The 16,406-nt window shown below is 59.2% G+C and overlaps 2 protein-coding genes across 5 annotated transcripts; one reads left to right on the top strand and one right to left on the bottom strand.

Moving 5' to 3' along the window:
- Window positions 1–6,988: 6,988 nt before the first annotated feature.
- RAD9A (RAD9 checkpoint clamp component A) lies at window positions 6,989–12,753 on the top strand. Of its 4 annotated transcripts, XM_036067539.2 has the most exons (11): window positions 6,994–7,157; window positions 7,245–7,315; window positions 7,758–7,886; window positions 8,325–8,439; window positions 8,528–8,627; window positions 10,023–10,135; window positions 10,234–10,343; window positions 10,425–10,489; window positions 10,581–10,718; window positions 11,479–11,683; window positions 11,770–12,753. In XM_036067539.2, exons 1-11 carry the CDS (start codon window positions 7,124–7,126, stop codon window positions 11,863–11,865), a joined length of 1,176 nt encoding a protein of 391 aa, XP_035923432.1. In that variant the 5' UTR covers window positions 6,994–7,123; the 3' UTR covers window positions 11,866–12,753. The 4 variants fall into 4 exon arrangements, with proteins under 4 accessions (XP_035923435.1, XP_035923433.1, XP_035923429.1 ...); XM_036067542.2 differs by lacking the exons at window positions 11,479–11,683; window positions 11,770–12,753 and adding an exon at window positions 11,285–11,436 and having other exon boundaries at window positions 6,989–7,157; XM_036067540.2 differs by lacking the exon at window positions 10,023–10,135 and having other exon boundaries at window positions 6,992–7,157; window positions 10,425–10,485.
- PPP1CA (protein phosphatase 1 catalytic subunit alpha) lies at window positions 12,529–15,672 on the bottom strand. The gene is made up of 7 exons (XM_036067544.2): window positions 15,516–15,672; window positions 14,875–15,006; window positions 14,486–14,716; window positions 13,937–14,041; window positions 13,270–13,493; window positions 13,052–13,186; window positions 12,529–12,979 (listed from the first exon to the last, which is right to left on the bottom strand). Exons 1-7 carry the CDS (start codon window positions 15,568–15,570, stop codon window positions 12,869–12,871), a joined length of 993 nt encoding a protein of 330 aa, XP_035923437.1. The 5' UTR covers window positions 15,571–15,672; the 3' UTR covers window positions 12,529–12,868.
- Between the last annotated feature and the right edge of the window lie 734 nt (window positions 15,673–16,406).

The following is a 16,406-nucleotide window of genomic DNA, read 5'->3' as shown; positions in this document are numbered from 1 at the left end:
GTCCACTTTCCCTTTCCCTCTAGTGGGCAGGAGCCCAGAGGGCCTGCCTCACCCTGAGCTGGCAGTGATGTCAGTGGAAACCCCAGGGGTGCCGAGGACCTCCTCCTACCTCAGCCCCAGCCCTACCCTGCCCTGCGTCCCCCACCCACACCTGGACGGGCTCAGCCTCCTGGGGGACACCGCGCCCACCTGCCCCCTGCTTATGAGGCTGAGAGGAGCCCAGTCCTGCTGCCTGCCTCTCCCCTGCCCTATCTAGGCTTTGTCTCCCCATCCCAAGGATGTCTGGGTGATGAGTGAGTGAGGAAGGCAGGGGCAAAAGGGGTACCCCAAGGTGCTCGACTCCTCCCTTGCCTGCCAGGAGCTTTCCCCGCCATTCTCCCAGGATGTTCCATTGCCCTGGCCAACCCATGCTTCGGGCTCCGTGACTCCGTCTCCCCTGGCAGAGGAGTGGGGTTACCTCTTCCTGGGCTGGAAGATCCTTATCCTGCCCTGCTGAGTCACTGCCGGCTCCTCCCGCTTGGTCCCCTCCCTCCCCACTGGCCTCCCTCCTTCAGACTTCTCAGGCTTTCTCCAGAGTGTCTGGGTTCCTCAGGGTCTCCAGGGGTCAGAGGACAGCAGCACCTCCCTGGGACGACTCGCAGTCCCACCCCAAGTGGCTGCCATCCCAGCACTGTGGGGACAGTGACAATGAGCGAGGGTGCCCTCCACCTTTACTGGCTGTGTGATCTTGGGCCTTCTCATCTCACTTGTCTCCTGCATAGAACAGGAAGGATGATAATGATACCTTCCTCAGACAACTGAGGACAACTGAGTTAATACAAGTCAAATCTGGGGGCACCTGGGTGGCTCAGTCGTTAAGCGTCTGCCTTTGGCTCAGGTCATGGTCCCAGGGTCCTGGGATCGAGCCCCGCATCGGGCTCCCTGCTCATCGGGAAGCCTGCTTCTCCCTCTCCCACTCCCCCTGCTGTGTTCCCTCTCTCGCTGTGTCTCTCTCTGTCAAATAAATAAATAAAATCTTTAAAAAATATATACAAGTCAAATCTGGCATTCAGCAGTTGATCGTGCTGAATATTATTGTTATCTGTCCCTCATGCCCTATCCTCCTGTCTCGGCTAATGATGCCCCCTTCCTCTTTCAAGCCTCCATGCCCACATGTCTGCACCTTTCCTGCTCTTTAGATGTTGCTTTCCTCCTGAAGCCAGTCCCCACAACCTCCGCGCCAACCCCTCCCCATAAGGCACAGACATCAGGCTGGATCGAGAGTTCTAGAGTTGGGCCATTCCTTGTTCAACTCTCCTCCCACAATAACCCATTCCTGAACATTTGCCTTTGCATCCCAGACAGCCTCCTCACTGGGGTTCCATGAACTGACGGAGGGCTGGAGGGGGAACGGGGGGGCGGACATTCAGGGCACAGGAAGCTCTGAGGGGATGAGAACAGTCACTCGGTCCTGGCCTCCCCAGCCGTGGGTCCATCTGCAAGACATGAGTGGTTTGGGGCTGTGAGGAGCTCACCCCTCCCCGGCCCCCACAGGCACCTCTCAGAGGTCCCATTGTACTTCTCCCCAGAGCACCCTGAGTTTCCGCTGCTGCCCGCTGCAAAATGCGTTAAATGATACAAGGCTCAAGAATTCGAGAAGGTGTACAAAGGGCATTTGTGCAGAGGAAGGAGAGGGCCGGGAGGGCTTGGGAAGGGGCTGAGGAGGGGCTGAGTGGCGAAGAGGGGAAGGCCACACCTGGCCTGGGACCCGTGCCCGGGGCTGGGGAGGAGCTGACGTTCAGGCCCGTGGGGGGCAGCCCCTGCCACAGTGTTCAGAAGCACCTCCTCTATGTACCCTGAGGAACAGTGTGGACCTCTAGAGACCCACACCCTGCCCACCAGGGGCTCCGGCACTGCTGGGACAGCGGGCAGGATGGCTCCAGAGCCCCCCTGCTCTTGATTAGTGGCCTCCTCCCTGCCCTACCCCAGTGGCCCGAAGTCTCTCCGCCCTCCCCCTCCACTGCAGTGAGCCCATCTTAGCCAGGGATGTTGGCTTCCCGGTCCCCTTTCTCCCTGGGTGCGTAGCACCGCGTTGGGGACCGAGCTGGTACCCAGAGGCACTTGCTTGCCCCACTCAGGCCCGGGCAGCCGGGTCTCTGTTCTGGAAGCTGGGACTGTACACGGTGTCTGTCTCCCTCTGCTGGTCCCTTAAGGGACAGCCCGGCCAGGGTGCTTTCCACAGAGCTGGTGGTGTCCACGTCTACCCCAGCGGGGGGACAGTGAGCACTGGAGGGTGGAGCAAAGGGCCCAGGGGGGACTCAGGCCCAGCTGCAGCCCACAGGAACCCGACACTGCCTCCTGGGCCTGGGAGGCCTGCAGCCGGCCTCTGACAGGGGCCCCGAGGGGTGGCCTCCGGGGCTGCCTTCCCCATAGGCCAGCAGGCCCCAAACAGCCTCCTTCCCCTTCCAACCCATGAATGGAGCTGTCATCCATGGATTTATCTGAACCTTTTGTGAAGCTATTTATATTTCCAGCAGCGACCACATCTTGGAGTAATGAGTTCCATCGGTGTCCTCCCCTGCTGGGTGAAGCATGCTGCCTTTGATTTGTCCTAAACTTACCTCACTTGCGCTCCAAGGGGGCCGTGTAGCTCCAGCATGCCAGGTTGTGGTGAACAAGCCGGAGCTTCCCTATTCGCATCCCTGCTGTGGGCTTAAAAACTTCCAGCCCGTCCCCCTCCTTCCACCTCTACCCTGCAGCCTGAAGAGACCTGCTCTCTCGTCTCTTCTCGGGGCTGACTTCCACCCCCACTAGAGTCCTCCTAGTATCCCCCAGTCCCTGGCGGCCTCCGGGCCTTTCTCTGGAATGTTCCTCTGGGGGGACTTTCCTCCCAGGCTCCTGGTGGGATGCACCAGGGCTCTGTCCACGCGGGCTTGTTTTGTTTCTGGTCCTGACCCTAAAGTATGGGGAGGCGTCCTAGAAGCTTTATGAACACTGACGGAGTGAACCTTCATAGCTGCCCCTTGAGGGAAGGCCTGGTATCACCCCTCCGCCAACGTACAGGCGAGGCTCAGAGGAAACGAGCAACGTGTCCCATCTGCACACACCCTGAAAGTGGTGGAGCCAGATGGAGGCAGGCCGGTGCCTCGAATGCCCTTAGTCCACCTCAGCGGGCAACCTGGCTTCGAGTCTTGCCAACTGGCTGAACGCTATACTCCTGTCATTCAGTGTATGCTCCTTAAGCTGCCGCTATGTGCCAAGCTTGTTCTGGTTGCTGGAGCTCCCTCGCCCGCTTGGTTCCCCCAGAGTGACCACACATACACCATTTCCTGTGTGTGCACAGCCCAGCCGACTTCCTGCAGAGCTTCCTGCCACCAGAGTGGAAGCCCACGAGGACGGGTTTTTGTCCTGTACTCTCTCTTGTAGAGAAGTGTGTCTAATACAGGTTGAATAAATAAATTACGGTGCTCTGGGAATTCTTGCATTTTTCTTTAAAGATTTTATTTGTAAGTAATCTCTACGCCCCACATGGGGCTCAAGCTTACAACCTCGATATCAGGAGTCGCATGCTCCACGGACTGAGCTGGTTCCCCTGAATTCCTGCATTTTTAAACCTAACCAGTTGGGTAAGAGGTGGTGGTTAAAGGGAGGAAATTTCCCAGCGGGTAATTATTTTAAAAGTTTGAAATGGTAACCACCTTCCTCCATTCCATATCTGCTTCACCACACACATATTCCTACATACTTACATACTTATGTACCTGTGGGAGGCCACCTCGAATATGGGGTGAGGCTAAGAATTTGGGATTTGAAAGGATCCGGAGAGAGCAGCTCATGCAACTCCCTTATTTTACCAAGGAAGAAACTGAGGCCCAAAGAAGGACCTTGCATTGCTTGAGACTCTTGTGAGTAGGGCTGGAGCTATACAGGCCTCTCACTTCTGGCCCAGACCCCAAACTGGGTTCCTCTGCCAACACAAAGTGCTCCCGGCGGTTACGAGGCCCTCATCCTCCACTGTGCGTCCTCCCTCTGGACCTGAAAAGCATCACTGCCTGTGCCAGGTGCAAGCCTGGAGAGGCTGCTTGCCTTCGGAGATCTTCCTCCCAGTCCCGCAGTCTGGGGGAAGTGGGTCAGCCAATTACAGCTCCTCTCCAGAGCTGTGGCCAGATGACGGGCCCAGGGAAGCCGAGGGCTCCTTCGAGAACACAACACATCAAGGTTGGAAGGAACCTCAGTGAGCATCTCACAGCACCAAACACGTTGTACAGATGAGGAAACAGCTGCAGAGACAGAGAGGGACCCGCATAGTTACACAGGCTAGAGACCCAGGACTCCTGATTCCCAGCTCTAGGCTCCTTTCTGGTGTCTGAGCCCTTCAGAAGGGTCAGGTGAGAACAGACCTCTGGTAGGGTGTGTGTGTGTGTGTGTGTGTGTGTGTGTGTGTGTGTGTGTGTGTGTGTTTGTCCAAAGACCTCTGGTAGGGTGTGTGTGTGTGTGTGTGTGTGTGTTTGTCCAAAGACTCATTACAAATACTAAAGAGGGACGCCTGGCTGGCTCAGTCAGTAGAGCATGCAACTCTTGATCTTGAGGTTGTGAGTTCAAGCCCCACATTGGGCACAGAGATTACTTAAAAAAAAAAAAAAAATCCTAAAGAGTGTGTGTGTGTATGACTGAAGACTCATTAAATATCCTGAAGAGTCTGGGGCGCCTGGGTGGCGCAGTCAGTTAAGCATCCGACTCTTGGTTTCAGCTCAGGTCTGAGATGGAGCCCTGAGTCGGGATCTGCGCTCGGGGTGGAGTCTGCTTAAAACTCTTTCTTCCTCTACCCTCCCCCCCCCACGTCCTCTCTTAAATAAATAAACAACAACAACAACAACCACCACCTGAAGAGTTTATGTCTCCCTTTCCCTCCCCAGGGCCCTGCCTCCAAGACCTAAAGGCCACAGGACCCTACAGCCCCATAGATGTCAGGGGCAGAGGTGCGACCGTGTAACTGTCCCCCACCTTGCCTTCCAGGGAGCCTGGGCGGCTGCCTCCTGTACCAGTCGGGCTGTGCACGTAACGGTTGTGGGGCAAAGCTGTGAAGGCCACGCACAGTTACACTGGGGTAAAGAGAGAGAGAGAGAGACTGAGAGAGGAGAGGAAAGGAAGAGAATAGCTAACACGAGGTTCTTTTGTGGGTTTTATTTATTTTTTGTGGGTTGTGTTTTCTGGACAGAGTGTGGAGGGGAAGCAGCTACTGTCCAGGGAAGGATGGGGCTGTGGGAAGGCGCTGGAAGCTTCACGACAGCACCTTAGGTAGAAACAAATGAAATACTGTTGCACTGTGATGAATGGTGGGGGCCGGTGCACAGAAGGCCTGAGGACGAGCAACTAAAGCTGAGCCCTAGGAAGAGAAGGAGCCAGCATGTGAGAAGGGGGACGTTTTAGGAAGGTCACTTTGGTGCTGTATGGAGAGTGGACTGCAGACGCCAGGCGGGAGACCACTCAGCTCCTATAGTCGTCCAGGTGAGAGAGGATGGTGGCCCGAGCCAGGAGGGTGGCTGTGGAGATGGAAGAGGGTGCCATCTGTTTGGAAGATGGAGCAGTCAGGGCTTGCTGAAGGACTGTAATATGTGGGGTGAGGGACAGGGTCAAGGATGACTCCCAGCGGACCCGACTTAAATGCCTGGGTAGAAGCAGTACCATTTACACTGCCTCCCCCCTCCCCCGGCAAGGCAAGAATAGCCTCCCGCAATGCTCTAGAGAAGTCTGGTGATGCACGGACACTGAGGGCAAGGAGAGGGAGAAACAAAGAGGCAGGGTCCAGAATTTCAGGCAGGAGCTGGAGGGCAAAAGGCTGGTAGGCAAACACGACTCCTCACTGCAGACAGTACCAGAGGGTTAGTAAGGCCAAGGCAGCCCTAAGGAACGCAGGGATGCCCAGGGCCCTTCAAAGCACTACAGAAGCTTGGTGCTATGGGAGCTGGAGCTCGGAAAGTCCCTTTGGGACTTCCCTTCCACTTCGCAGACCTGCAGCCCAGGGCCCAAGGCGAGGGGAAAACTTCCCTGACTGGCGAATCCCCTCCTTCTGCACAGTCCTGGGTTTTATTTTTATTTATTTATTTATTTTTTAAGATTTTATTTATTTATTTGACAGAGAGAGCACAGATAGGCAGAGTGGCAGGCAGAGGGAGAAGCAGGCTCTCCGCTGAGCAGGGAGCCCGATGCGGGGCTCGATCCCAGGGCCCTGGGATCATGACCTGAGCTGAAGGCAGACGCTTAACTGACCGAGCCACTCAGGCACCCCCTGGGTTTTGTTTTAGATGGCCACATAAACGCGATTCCACCCTCGTAAAACGTTTCCAGTGCTTCCCACTGGTGTCCCTCATCGTTTGGCAGCCTCCATCCCTCTGCAAGGCTCACAGACCACTTCCCTCCACAAGGGGCAAGGCCCACGTACCAATGACCCTTCCCTCTCGCTTCCCCCTGCTAGGTACACCCTTCTACCCCCTTCAGCCCCGAGAATCTTCTGGTCTTCAAGGATCAATGACGGGGTTCCTCGAAGCCAGAGTGAACAGCCACTCTCCCACCCTGGGATCCTGCAGCAAATTGCTTTAATCTCTTAGAGCTGGTGGTTGCTGCTCGTGTCCGTGCGGATGGTCCAGCTTCAACCCCGTATCCAGGCGCCCAGAAGATCTGTACTAAGCGACCCAGGAGGGCTCGCCCGCACATTTCAGGGCTCCGAGCGCGGTGCTCGCGGCCTCGCACCGGGTGCCTCGCGCCCTGCGGCCGCGTCCTCCGTACTCCTCGCGTTCGGCTGCACAGCCGCCGAGGCCCCACCGAGCCGGCCGTTTCCACAAGGCAGCGAAAAGGCCGGGGCCGGGCGCTCCCCGCTCCCGTAACCGCGGCCCGCCCCCCTCCGTCACCGTGGACTCCGTCACGTGACGGCGGAGCGGGCGAGCGTTTTTCTCACGTGACGGAGGCGCCGGTGTGGGGACCAATGAGAAGGCGGGGGCGGGGCTTCCGGGGGCGGTGCGCGGGAAGGGAACTCCCGGCCCCCGCGGCGGCGGGTGAGACCCGGAGCCAAGCCGCGGGCCGGCGGGCCGGCCGCCCAGTCTCAGCTCGGTCGGAGGCCAGGCTCGGCCTCGGCGCCGAGGGCAGCATGAAGTGTCTGGTCACGGGCGGCAACGTGAAGGGTGAGTTGGGGCGACCGGGGGGGGCGGGGGCACGTGGGACCGCCGGAGACGCCAGCCTAACCCCCGTTCCTTTTCTCCTCCCCGCAGTGCTCGGCAAGGCCGTCCATTCCCTGTCCCGCATCGGGGACGAGCTCTACCTGGAGCCCCTGGAAGACGGGGTGAGGGGCTGGGTGGGATTACAGCCGGGAGCCAGTTTCTCCTCGCGTCAGGCCAGATGCCCTTGGGCAGAGTTGTCTGCCGAGTTTGTCCCCCGCCTCCCGTTGTCGGGGCGTCAGTTTGGGCCCTGTCATCTTCCCAGGCCGGGTGTGACTCGAGAGCCACTGCCCTCCCTGAAGTGCCTGTGGCGGGTGGGGGCAAGTGGGGGGAAAGGTAGTGTGCTGACGGTTGTGTAGGGCCCTTGCTGTGGGAGCAGTCACTGCCGGGGACTCAGGGAAGGAAGGCTTCATGAAGGCACCCGCCGACCGAAGGAGAGGGAGGATTTCAGCAGGTGGTGGGGGAGGAGGAGGACGTCAGGACAAGTGTGTGAGCAAAAGCCGGCCAGAGGGCAGGGCCTGTCTCTGCGCCCTGACCGCGTCCCTCTCCCTGCTTTTCCTGGCCCAGCTCTCTCTCCGGACCGTGAACTCCTCTCGCTCTGCCTATGCCTGCTTCCTCTTTGCCCCCCTCTTCTTCCAGCAGTACCAGGCGGCCGCCCCTGGTCAGGAAGCCCTGCGCTGTAAGATTTTGATGAAGGTGAGGCCCTTCCCTCAGCAGCGGTGCTTTGTGTCCCCTCTGCCCCCCCAGGAATGTGTCTGCCCTGGGGCATTCAGAAGATGCTAACTGGGGAGAGGGATGTATGCAGGAGCAAGCAGGTGTAAAATGCAGTGAGGGGCATAGGAAAGACCACCGAGGGTAATGGGAGATACGGTGAGGGAGACTGATTTCTGCCAGGGACCTGGAGAGAGTGGTGACATTCACCTTGGTCCTTGAAAAGTTAAGCAGATCTTTCAAGGCATCCCAGACAGGTATGCAACAGCATGAACAGAGGCCTGAAAGGCGTAAGTGTGCTGCATGCTGTGGGAACTCCCTTCCTAGTGGGACAGTGCTGAGCCTGGGATGGCCGGTCCTACGTGGGGGCGAGAGCTGGTTGGTGGAAGCACAGCGCTGGGCTGATGTGTTGCCCCCACTCAGTCGTTCCTGGCCGTCTTCCGCTCACTGGCGACGGTGGAGAGGAGCGTGGAGAAATGCTGCATCTCACTGGGTGGCAGGAGCAGCCGCCTGGTGATCCAGCTGCACTGCAGATACGGTGAGTGGGCGGCTGGCCGGCCAAGGGGTCCCTGGCGTGGAGGCGTGGAGGTTAGCAAGACCCACTGAGACCCTGTCTGCCCATCCAGGGGTGAGGAAGACTCACAACCTGTCCTTCCAGGACTGTGAGTCCCTGCAGGCCGTCTTCGACCCAGCCTTGTGCTCGAATGTGCTCCGTGCCCCAGCACGGTGAGTGTGACCTCCAGCTACCAACTGAGCGTGGGTCTCGTTTGTTTCTTTGGAGCTTCCAGGGTCAATTTAAGAAGACACCTCCTTCATTTTCTCTGCAGAGTTTCTATCAACCTCAAAGAGTTTATCTAGACCGGTCTGCTCTCAGGTCCTGGGCTGGCTCTTGAGGGGCTGAGGCTGGAATGGAGGAGGGCATCGCTCCATGCTCCTCACTGTCTTCAGGAACCCGTATTCTCCACCCCAAAGATCCAGCTTGGCTTTCTGGCCACTTAGACCCCTTCCGACTCCTCTTTTAGAAAGCATGTCTTTGGGTTGCTCTTAAGTCCTCTTTCTCTGGCTTGAGCAGCCTTGAACATCCGTCTCCAGCTTTGCAACTCAGGGGCTCAAAATCCTTCTCTGGTGTGGTCATCTTTCTGGGACTGTTCCCCATTCAAGGGCAGCCTCTTTTTCCTGTCTGCTTTGGCTGTAGCTTTGAGGAGTCCACAGGCCGAGGAAGGAGGCTGGACAGGGTGGTCATGGTCCCGGAGGGCCGCCTGAATGAGCATCTGTGGGGATGGGGCTGTTCCGGGAAAATCAGAGTACCCCGGGGGGCTGTGCTGGGCCCAGGAGATGGGGATTCCAGTGGAGGCAAAGGTCCCTGCAGCAGATCATTGTAGAGAGGGGTGGCTCCCCTCCCACCTTTCCCTGCATGCTGCTTGCATTTGAGTAGCCCAAGGTCACGTTCATTTCTTTTTGTAGCCATAGGGTGTGGTAATTTGAAGTTCCCTTTGGGTCTTCAGATGATCTGTTTTTCTGAGTTCTGTTGAGGTGATGCTGCTCAGGACTCCTTTGGGTAGAGAAAGAGGGAAGGGTATCACCTCTGGTCTGGATTTTGGTGGTGGTTTTTTTTTTTTTTTTAAATGAGCAATTGTTTTTCTTTTTCTCATGGACAATTTCAAGTATGTATAAAAGCGAATCCCTGCTCCTGTTCCAGTTGCCGTGAGACAGAGTTCAGATGTTATTTCATATGTATATATTTGTCAACATGTGTTTCTAAAAGACAAATATTAAAGGTCTTTTCTGAAGGCTGAGTTTATAGGGATGGCCTGGTGTGCTTTCCCCCCCGGGAGGGGCAGGTGCTGCCAGCCTGGTTTGGCCCAGTGCGAACAGCCCATCCTTTCTGTTGCCTCCTCTGGGCTCTACTCTTGTCTGCCCCGTCCCTTGCGGTGGACTTTTTCTCCCCCAGCAGCCTGAAAGCTTTGGATGGGGCAGGAGCCATGTCCTGCTCACCCTGTCCTCCTTCCCGGGGCATGCTAGGGCCGGCACATGGTGGGTCCTTTTGGACACTGGTCTCCGCAAGCGTGAAGCCACGGGGCAGGCCTGAGCCTTGGGTGTGATGCTGTACCCCCCTCACAGGGTCCTGGGGGAGGCTGTTCTGCCCTTCCCCCCGGCGCTGGCAGAAGTGACACTGGGCATTGGCTGTGGCCGCAGGGTCATCCTGCGCAGCTACCAGGAGGAGGAGGAGGCAGGTGAGAGAGCCAGACATGGCCTTAGACAGGGGGTTAGAGCTGGGCTGGGAGGGGGTGGGGCCCAGAAGCCTAGGTCCCTCCTGTTCCTGCCTCCACAGAGAGCACCGTCAAAGCCATGGTGACCGAGATGAGCATCGGGCAGGAGGATTTCCAGCAGTTGCAGGCCCAGGAAGGGGTGGCCATCACTTTCTGCCTCAAAGAATTCCGGGTGAGGTTTCCCCCAGTACACTCCCCACCCCGTCCTCCCTGCCCTGCCCGGGGCCTCACTGCTCTGCTTCTCCCTTCCCAGGGACTCCTGAGCTTTGCGGAATCCGCAAACTTGTCTCTCAGCGTTTACTTCGATGCACCAGGCAGGTAATTCCCAGCCTCAGGTCCGGGAGGGGAGGCTCTGGGATGCTGGGAACTGAAGGGCCCTGACCTTGTCCGGGACCTGTCGTCTGCCTAGGCCAGCCATCTTTGCCGTCAGTGACTCTCTGCTGGATGGACACTTTGTCCTGGCCACGCTGTCGGAGTCGGACCTGCACTCCCCAGCCCTGTGCTCCCCAGAGCTCCGCAGGCTGGCGCGTCCACTCCAGGCTCACAGGTGAGGCTGCCCACATGCCTGCCCGCCCCTCCCCACTCCCATCTCCCTGGACCCCGGCCCGAGCCTCCTGCCTGCAGCTCGTGCACCTCCCCCAGCACATACACTTCCTGTCAGGCCCCAGCCCCTCTGGTGCTCACGGCCCCTTCCAGCCCTGCAGGCTCAGCCTTCCTGGTCAGCTGTGCTCAGAGAGAGCCCTCCCACCCAGGGAAGAAGTGTCCCCAAGGTCGGGTTGGCTTCCTTCTCTGGCTGAGGCCTCCCCTCCGAGCCTCTTCTCAGGCCAAGGAGGGAACAGGCTGCCGGGAGGCAGGGGGCTGACTGGGGCTGGGGAGAGCAGGTGGCTGGAAGGGCAGGTGGGCCGGGGAGGATGGGCCCAGTGTAGCCGAAGCAGAGGAAGTTTGGTCTGGCCCCCCGCCCAGCACGTCCCTGGGCCCCAGTGCTCTCCAGCTCTGTCTCCTGGGAGGGCGGAGGCTTTGGCCCCAGGTGGCCTAGCTCGGAGGACTCGATGCTTCTCTACCCCAGCTGAGCTCTACTGGCTCCTATCTGAACTCTGATCAAACGGATTCCAGGTCCACGCCCTGCAGGAAGCCGCCACGTAGCCACAGCATCTTTCCCCTCCAACCAAATGAGAAAGTAATAAAGCCAAGAGGTCACCAGTGGCCGCAAGGCTTTCACCGGTCCCTCTGAGTCCTCTAAAGTGGGGTCCTGCCTCTGTACCCTCTTCTCTCCCTGTGGCTCGCTGACACCCTGTCCCTGCCTGCAGCACACCCCACCTGGATGACTTTGCCAACGATGACATCGACTCTTACATGATTGCCATGGAAACCACTGCGGACAGCGAGGGCTCCCGGGCGGTACCCTCCATCTCCCTTTCTCCCGGCCTCCGGCCCCCCTGTAGCCCTGGCCCCTACTCAGAGGACAATGAAGCTGAGGCCGGTACACAGCCTGGGACTCCCCCACCCAAGAAGGTAGGGGCTGGAGATGGAGGCAGGGGTGGGAGGCAAGGACGGAGCAGCCTCCAGAACTCACTCTGCTTCCTCTGTTCACCTTCCAGTTCCGCTCGCTGTTCTTTGGCTCCATCCTCGCCCCTGCACACTCCCCTCCGGGCCCCAGCCCTGTGCTGGCTGAAGATAGTGAGGGTGAAGGCTGAACTGAGAACAAGCCTGTGTCCAGAGGCTCTGGACTAGATGAAGCCACAGCCTCCCCCTTCCCCCAGGGGCAGCCCAGGGATAGGGCTGATCTCCACCCTGCTGGGTGGTCAAGGTGGGCTGTGCTGGAGCTGAGCGCTGGTCCTGCTGCCACCCCAGGTCCCTCGTGGCTATCTGTGACTAGCCTGGGTCCTATGTTCTCTCATCAACTCCCAACCAATCATGTCTGTCCCCAGGCTTGGCAATGAGCCACCACCTGATGGCAGGTCCCTCACCTATTACTCCCCTCCCAGTAGGCCTTTAGGCCAGACTTCCAACCATGTGGCTAGGGCTGGACACCTGCCTTCCCCAAGCGTACCTCCCTAAGACAGAAATCACAGAGGGGCTGTTGGCCCCTGCTGGTCTACCTTCTTTGCCAATCATGACCTGTCCCTCCCCCAAATCCTGGGCACACCTCTGGGATCCCTTGTGGCCCGCAAACTTTTTCTTGCTTTCTCTATGCTGTCTGGCCCTGGCTTGGGATTCTAAGCCCCTGTGTACCTGAGCCTGTGGCTGGGATTACCCTGGCTGGGGCCCCATGCCCAGCAAGCCTATCCTACCAAGTGGCCCTGGACAGAAGGGCTGCCAGGCCCAGTATTTGGGACAAGGGAGACAGAGGCCATGGCGAGAATCCAGCTTTGACCTTTATTCAAGAGACCAGATGGGTTGCCCCAGGATCTGTCTGCCAGCCCTGAGGCCAAGCAAGGCTGGAAACCCACATCTGGCCCTGCTTTGCCCTGAGCTGCAGCCTCGGCCCCAGGATCCTGCTTGCGACCACTGCAGGTGCAGGCGGAAGGAGCCCTGGGGGACTGGACGCTGCTATTGATTCATTAAAAAAAAAGAAAAACACACCAAGGCTCCGTGTTCCCCGTGACAGGTGGGCCTGGGGGGCCAGCGTGAACCCCCCAAAGGCCACATAATTTCTGTACAATCCACCATCTGGGGCAGAGTGTGGGCACGCAGAGGCTATTTCTTGGCTTTGGCGGAGTTGCGGGGCGGGGTGATGGGCCGGCCTCCAGGGTTCAAGCCGCTGAACTGCCCGTATTTCCCCTTGTTCTTGTCAGCGGGCTTGAGGATCTAAAAGAGACAGCTGGTCAGGCTCACAGGCTGAGCCTCGGGGTCCCAGGCCCCTTCCTTCCGCATCCCCACCTGGAAGGAGCACATGAGCGTCTCATCCACACTCATCATGGCACCTGCGTTGTCAAACTCGCCACAGTAGTTAGGAGCCGAGAAGAGTGTCACCAGCTGCCGCTTGGCAAAGAACTCATAGCCGTCTTCCACCACCTGCATGAGGACAGGGGCAGTTAGCTCAGCACGTGCTGGCTACCCGGCCCCCGCTCCCACCCGCCCCAGAGCCGCCAGCCCACCTGGTGCGCCCGGCAGATGAGGTCCAGGTCGTGCTTGTGCAGGAACTTGGCCACTACCTCAGCCCCAAAGGTAAAGGAGACACCACGGTCATTCTCGCCCCAGCCCTGCACGTCCTTGTCAGGGTCAGACCACAGCAGGTCACAGAGCAGGCCCTGGTCAGGCACGTCTGTGGGCCGCATGATACGCCGAATCTGCTCCATGGACTGCAAGTCTGGGGACAAGCCTGGGGGAGCAAGGGGGGGGGCAGGTCACTTCCTCAAGCCTCAAAACAAAGACAACCCCCCCCCCCACAAAGCCTCTGCAGGTCAGCCTCCCCTCTACCTGCCACCACCTGGCTCCCTCCCAAAGTCCCAGGAGTCCAGGCAGGCAGAAGTCATCCCCTTCTGCCTCAAGGACCACAGAGCTCTCTGAACAAAGGAGACAAAGTCCATGCACAATGCCAAGGCCAAAACGGGGGTGAGTGGAACCGAGTACTGGGGTGCGGGTGGTGGGGGGGCTTCCTGGAAGAAGTGACGTGCAAAGCAAGAGCACTGGGAGAGCTGTTCCAGGTGACTGGGAATATATCCCCCCCAGCTACCAGCCTCGTCCCAAAGCCCCCAGGGATGTGGCCCGGGGCTCTTCCTTCCCGGACATTCCTTTCGACATGTGCCCCAGAGCCACCCTCACCTCCATGGCAGCAGAAGATCTTCTCGTCCACAATGGCAGCAATGGGCAGGCAGTTGAAGCAGTCGGTAAAGGTTTTCCACAGTTTAATGTTGTAGCGTCTCTTGCCTGCCGGGGGCAAGGAGAGGCCTTGTTAGGCCCGTCTGCCTCACACCCAGCCTGGGTCTCTGGGCCCTCCAGGGCACTCTGTGGGCCCTTCGGACACAGCTGGGAGAAGAGAGTGGCCGACAAGAGAAGCCCCTCCCCCCACCCCACTGCCTACCAGCCTTCCTAGAAGAATTCTAAAGCGGCTGAGCCCACAGGCACCTGAGTTCCAATCTGGAACAACCCACCCCCACCCAGTGAGCAGGGCCAGGCCAAGACTAGGTCTGGTTTATCTCAACTTCCGGTCGGCAGAAGCCAGTCCAGAGAGGCATCCTGAGTGGCTTCCCAGAGCCCAGTCTGCAGGTATCTGTCAGACGCGGATACCGTTCCCGCCAGTCCAGCGTGAGGGTCTCACTGGAAGGCGGCGTCCCTTAAGGACTGGGCACCCCAGCAACTCCGTCTACTCACACTCGTCATAGAAGCCATAGATGCGGTTGATGCTCGCACACTCGTGGTTCCCACGCAGAAGGAAAAAGTTCTCAGGGTACTTGATCTTATAGGCCAGCAGCAGGCAGATGGTCTCCAAAGACTGCTTGCCCCGGTCCACATAGTCCCCCAGGAAGAGGTAGTTGCTCTCTGGAGGGAAGCCGCCGTACTCAAATAGCCGCAGAAGGTCGTAGTACTGGCCATGGATGTCACCTGTGACCCAGGGGACGGCTTCAGCGCGAGGTGCAGGGGCTACACTTGAACCCAGGGCCAAGTGTGGGCTCCGAGGAGGAGCACTGCAAGGACTTGGGAGGCGGGGCGGGGGGAATGCCGCTTTCAGAAAGCAAAAGGGGCCTGGGCAGGGGGCTCACCGCAGATCTTGAGGGGTGCCTCCAGCTCCAGAAGAATGGGCTGGCTCAGGAAGATCTCCCGTGATTTGAGGCACAGACCACGGATCTCGTTCTCTGTTAGCTGTACATTCTTTCCAGGCCGCGAGCCCTGCACTGGGGGCGGAATGGGGCGTCAAGCCTCTGGTCCCTCAGGCAGGAGGAAGGTGGGCGACACAAGTGGCCCTATGGGCACATCTGAGGGCGCCTGGGCCTCCTGGGCCCCTCCTTGCCCAGGGGCAGCTGTTGCTGCTGAGCCTCCCAGGATGGGACCCCTCGAGGGGGGTCTGCTGTGCGCGGGGGGGGGGCCTGTCACCCCACCCCATAGCGCAGGACCCCTGGGAGGGGTGGAGCTAGGCTTCTTAGGTTTCTCCCTCACCCCCAAGAGCACAGGCCAACCTGTGCGCCCCCGGCCCAGGAGACGGGGCTGCTCCCCTTGCCAGAGCGTCCCCAGAACCGCCCAGGCGCCCCGCGCCTGGGGGGGCGGCTATGGCCGCGGGACCTCGAGGCCCGTCCCCGCCCAGTCTAAGCTGGCCCTGGGAGGGGCAGGCCCGCCCGCGCACCACTTCCGGGCCAGGCAGAGGGCCAGGGCGCGGCGGGCATCGACCTCCCCCGTCCCGGCCAACCTTCCAGCAGGCGCCCGATGATAGAGTCCAGGTTGAGCTTCTCGCTGTCGGACATGGCGGCTCCGCCGCTCCGGCCCAGCAGCTCCGGGCCCGCTCCTGCCGCCCGCCCTCCCGCTGCCTCCTTCCGGCCTGGCGCTCCTTCCGCCCGCCCCAGCCCGCCCCGGCCTGCCGCCCCGCCTCCTGGGCCTGCCGCCCCGCCCCGCGCGCTGCCCCCGCGCTCTAGCGCCCCCGCTGGACGCCCGGCGCAGCGGCCGCGGCGGTCCGGGGGCGGGGCATAGGGGACGGGGCGGGGCTTGGGCTGAGTTTGGTCTATCTAAAACGAAGCCTGGTCGGTGGGTGGAGCTTTGTGGGGCGGGGTTGAGTCTGGTCCCACCCCTGAGGAGTGATCCGAGTCCCGTCCCGAGAATATGGGGCCGGAAGTACTGTAGAAGTTGTTTTTCTCTATCGAAGGCTAACCAGCCCTTCCCACTCTGGGCGGGAGTGTGGTGTAAGCACATTAATAACCGATTCCCCAAACGTTGCGGATTAAGTTCTCGAAGTGCAGAAGAGGAAACTGAGGCTCAGGGATAACAAGGGGCTGGTCCAAGACCCCGGCGTCCACCTCCTGAGCCTCTGTGGCCCCCAGGCAGCTGGCCAGACCCAGATACCTGCTGCTGCACTCTGAACCCAACTTGGTTCACACTGTGGGGCACGCTAAATTAATATTTTTTTGTAAGATCCATTATTACCTGCTGAGTGCATAATAATGCTGCTTTATGTGCATATTCAAAGCATTACTTTGTAAAGAGCAAATATTAAATCATAATTCTCACTGGAATCTTGATTTTTTTATTTTTATTTATTTTTTTTAAGATTTTACTTATTTGTCAGAGAGAGCATGAGAGAGCACAA

The sequence above is a fragment of the Halichoerus grypus genome, chromosome 11, assembly GCF_964656455.1.
Source record: "Halichoerus grypus chromosome 11, mHalGry1.hap1.1, whole genome shotgun sequence".
NCBI lineage: Eukaryota > Metazoa > Chordata > Mammalia > Carnivora > Phocidae > Halichoerus > Halichoerus grypus.
This window is presented reverse-complemented; position numbering and strand designations above follow the sequence as displayed.

Coding starts and splice junctions, on each gene's coding strand:
- RAD9A (XM_036067536.2), top strand. CDS start 7,124: ATGAAGTGTCTGGTCACGGGCGGCAACGTGAAGG. Junction 7,316..7,757: donor TGGAGCCCCTGGAAGACGGG/GTGAGGGGCTGG, acceptor TTCCTGGCCCAG/CTCTCTCTCCGGACCGTGAA. Junction 8,440..8,527: donor CCAGCTGCACTGCAGATACG/GTGAGTGGGCGG, acceptor CTGCCCATCCAG/GGGTGAGGAAGACTCACAAC.
- PPP1CA (XM_036067544.2), bottom strand. CDS start 15,570: ATGTCCGACAGCGAGAAGCTCAACCTGGACTCTATCATCGGGCGCCTG. Junction 14,717..14,874: donor GGCACCCCTCAAGATCTGCG/GTGAGCCCCCTG, acceptor CCTGGGTCACAG/GTGACATCCATGGCCAGTAC. Junction 13,187..13,269: donor TCATCTGCCGGGCGCACCAG/GTGGGCTGGCGG, acceptor GTCCTCATGCAG/GTGGTGGAAGACGGCTATGA.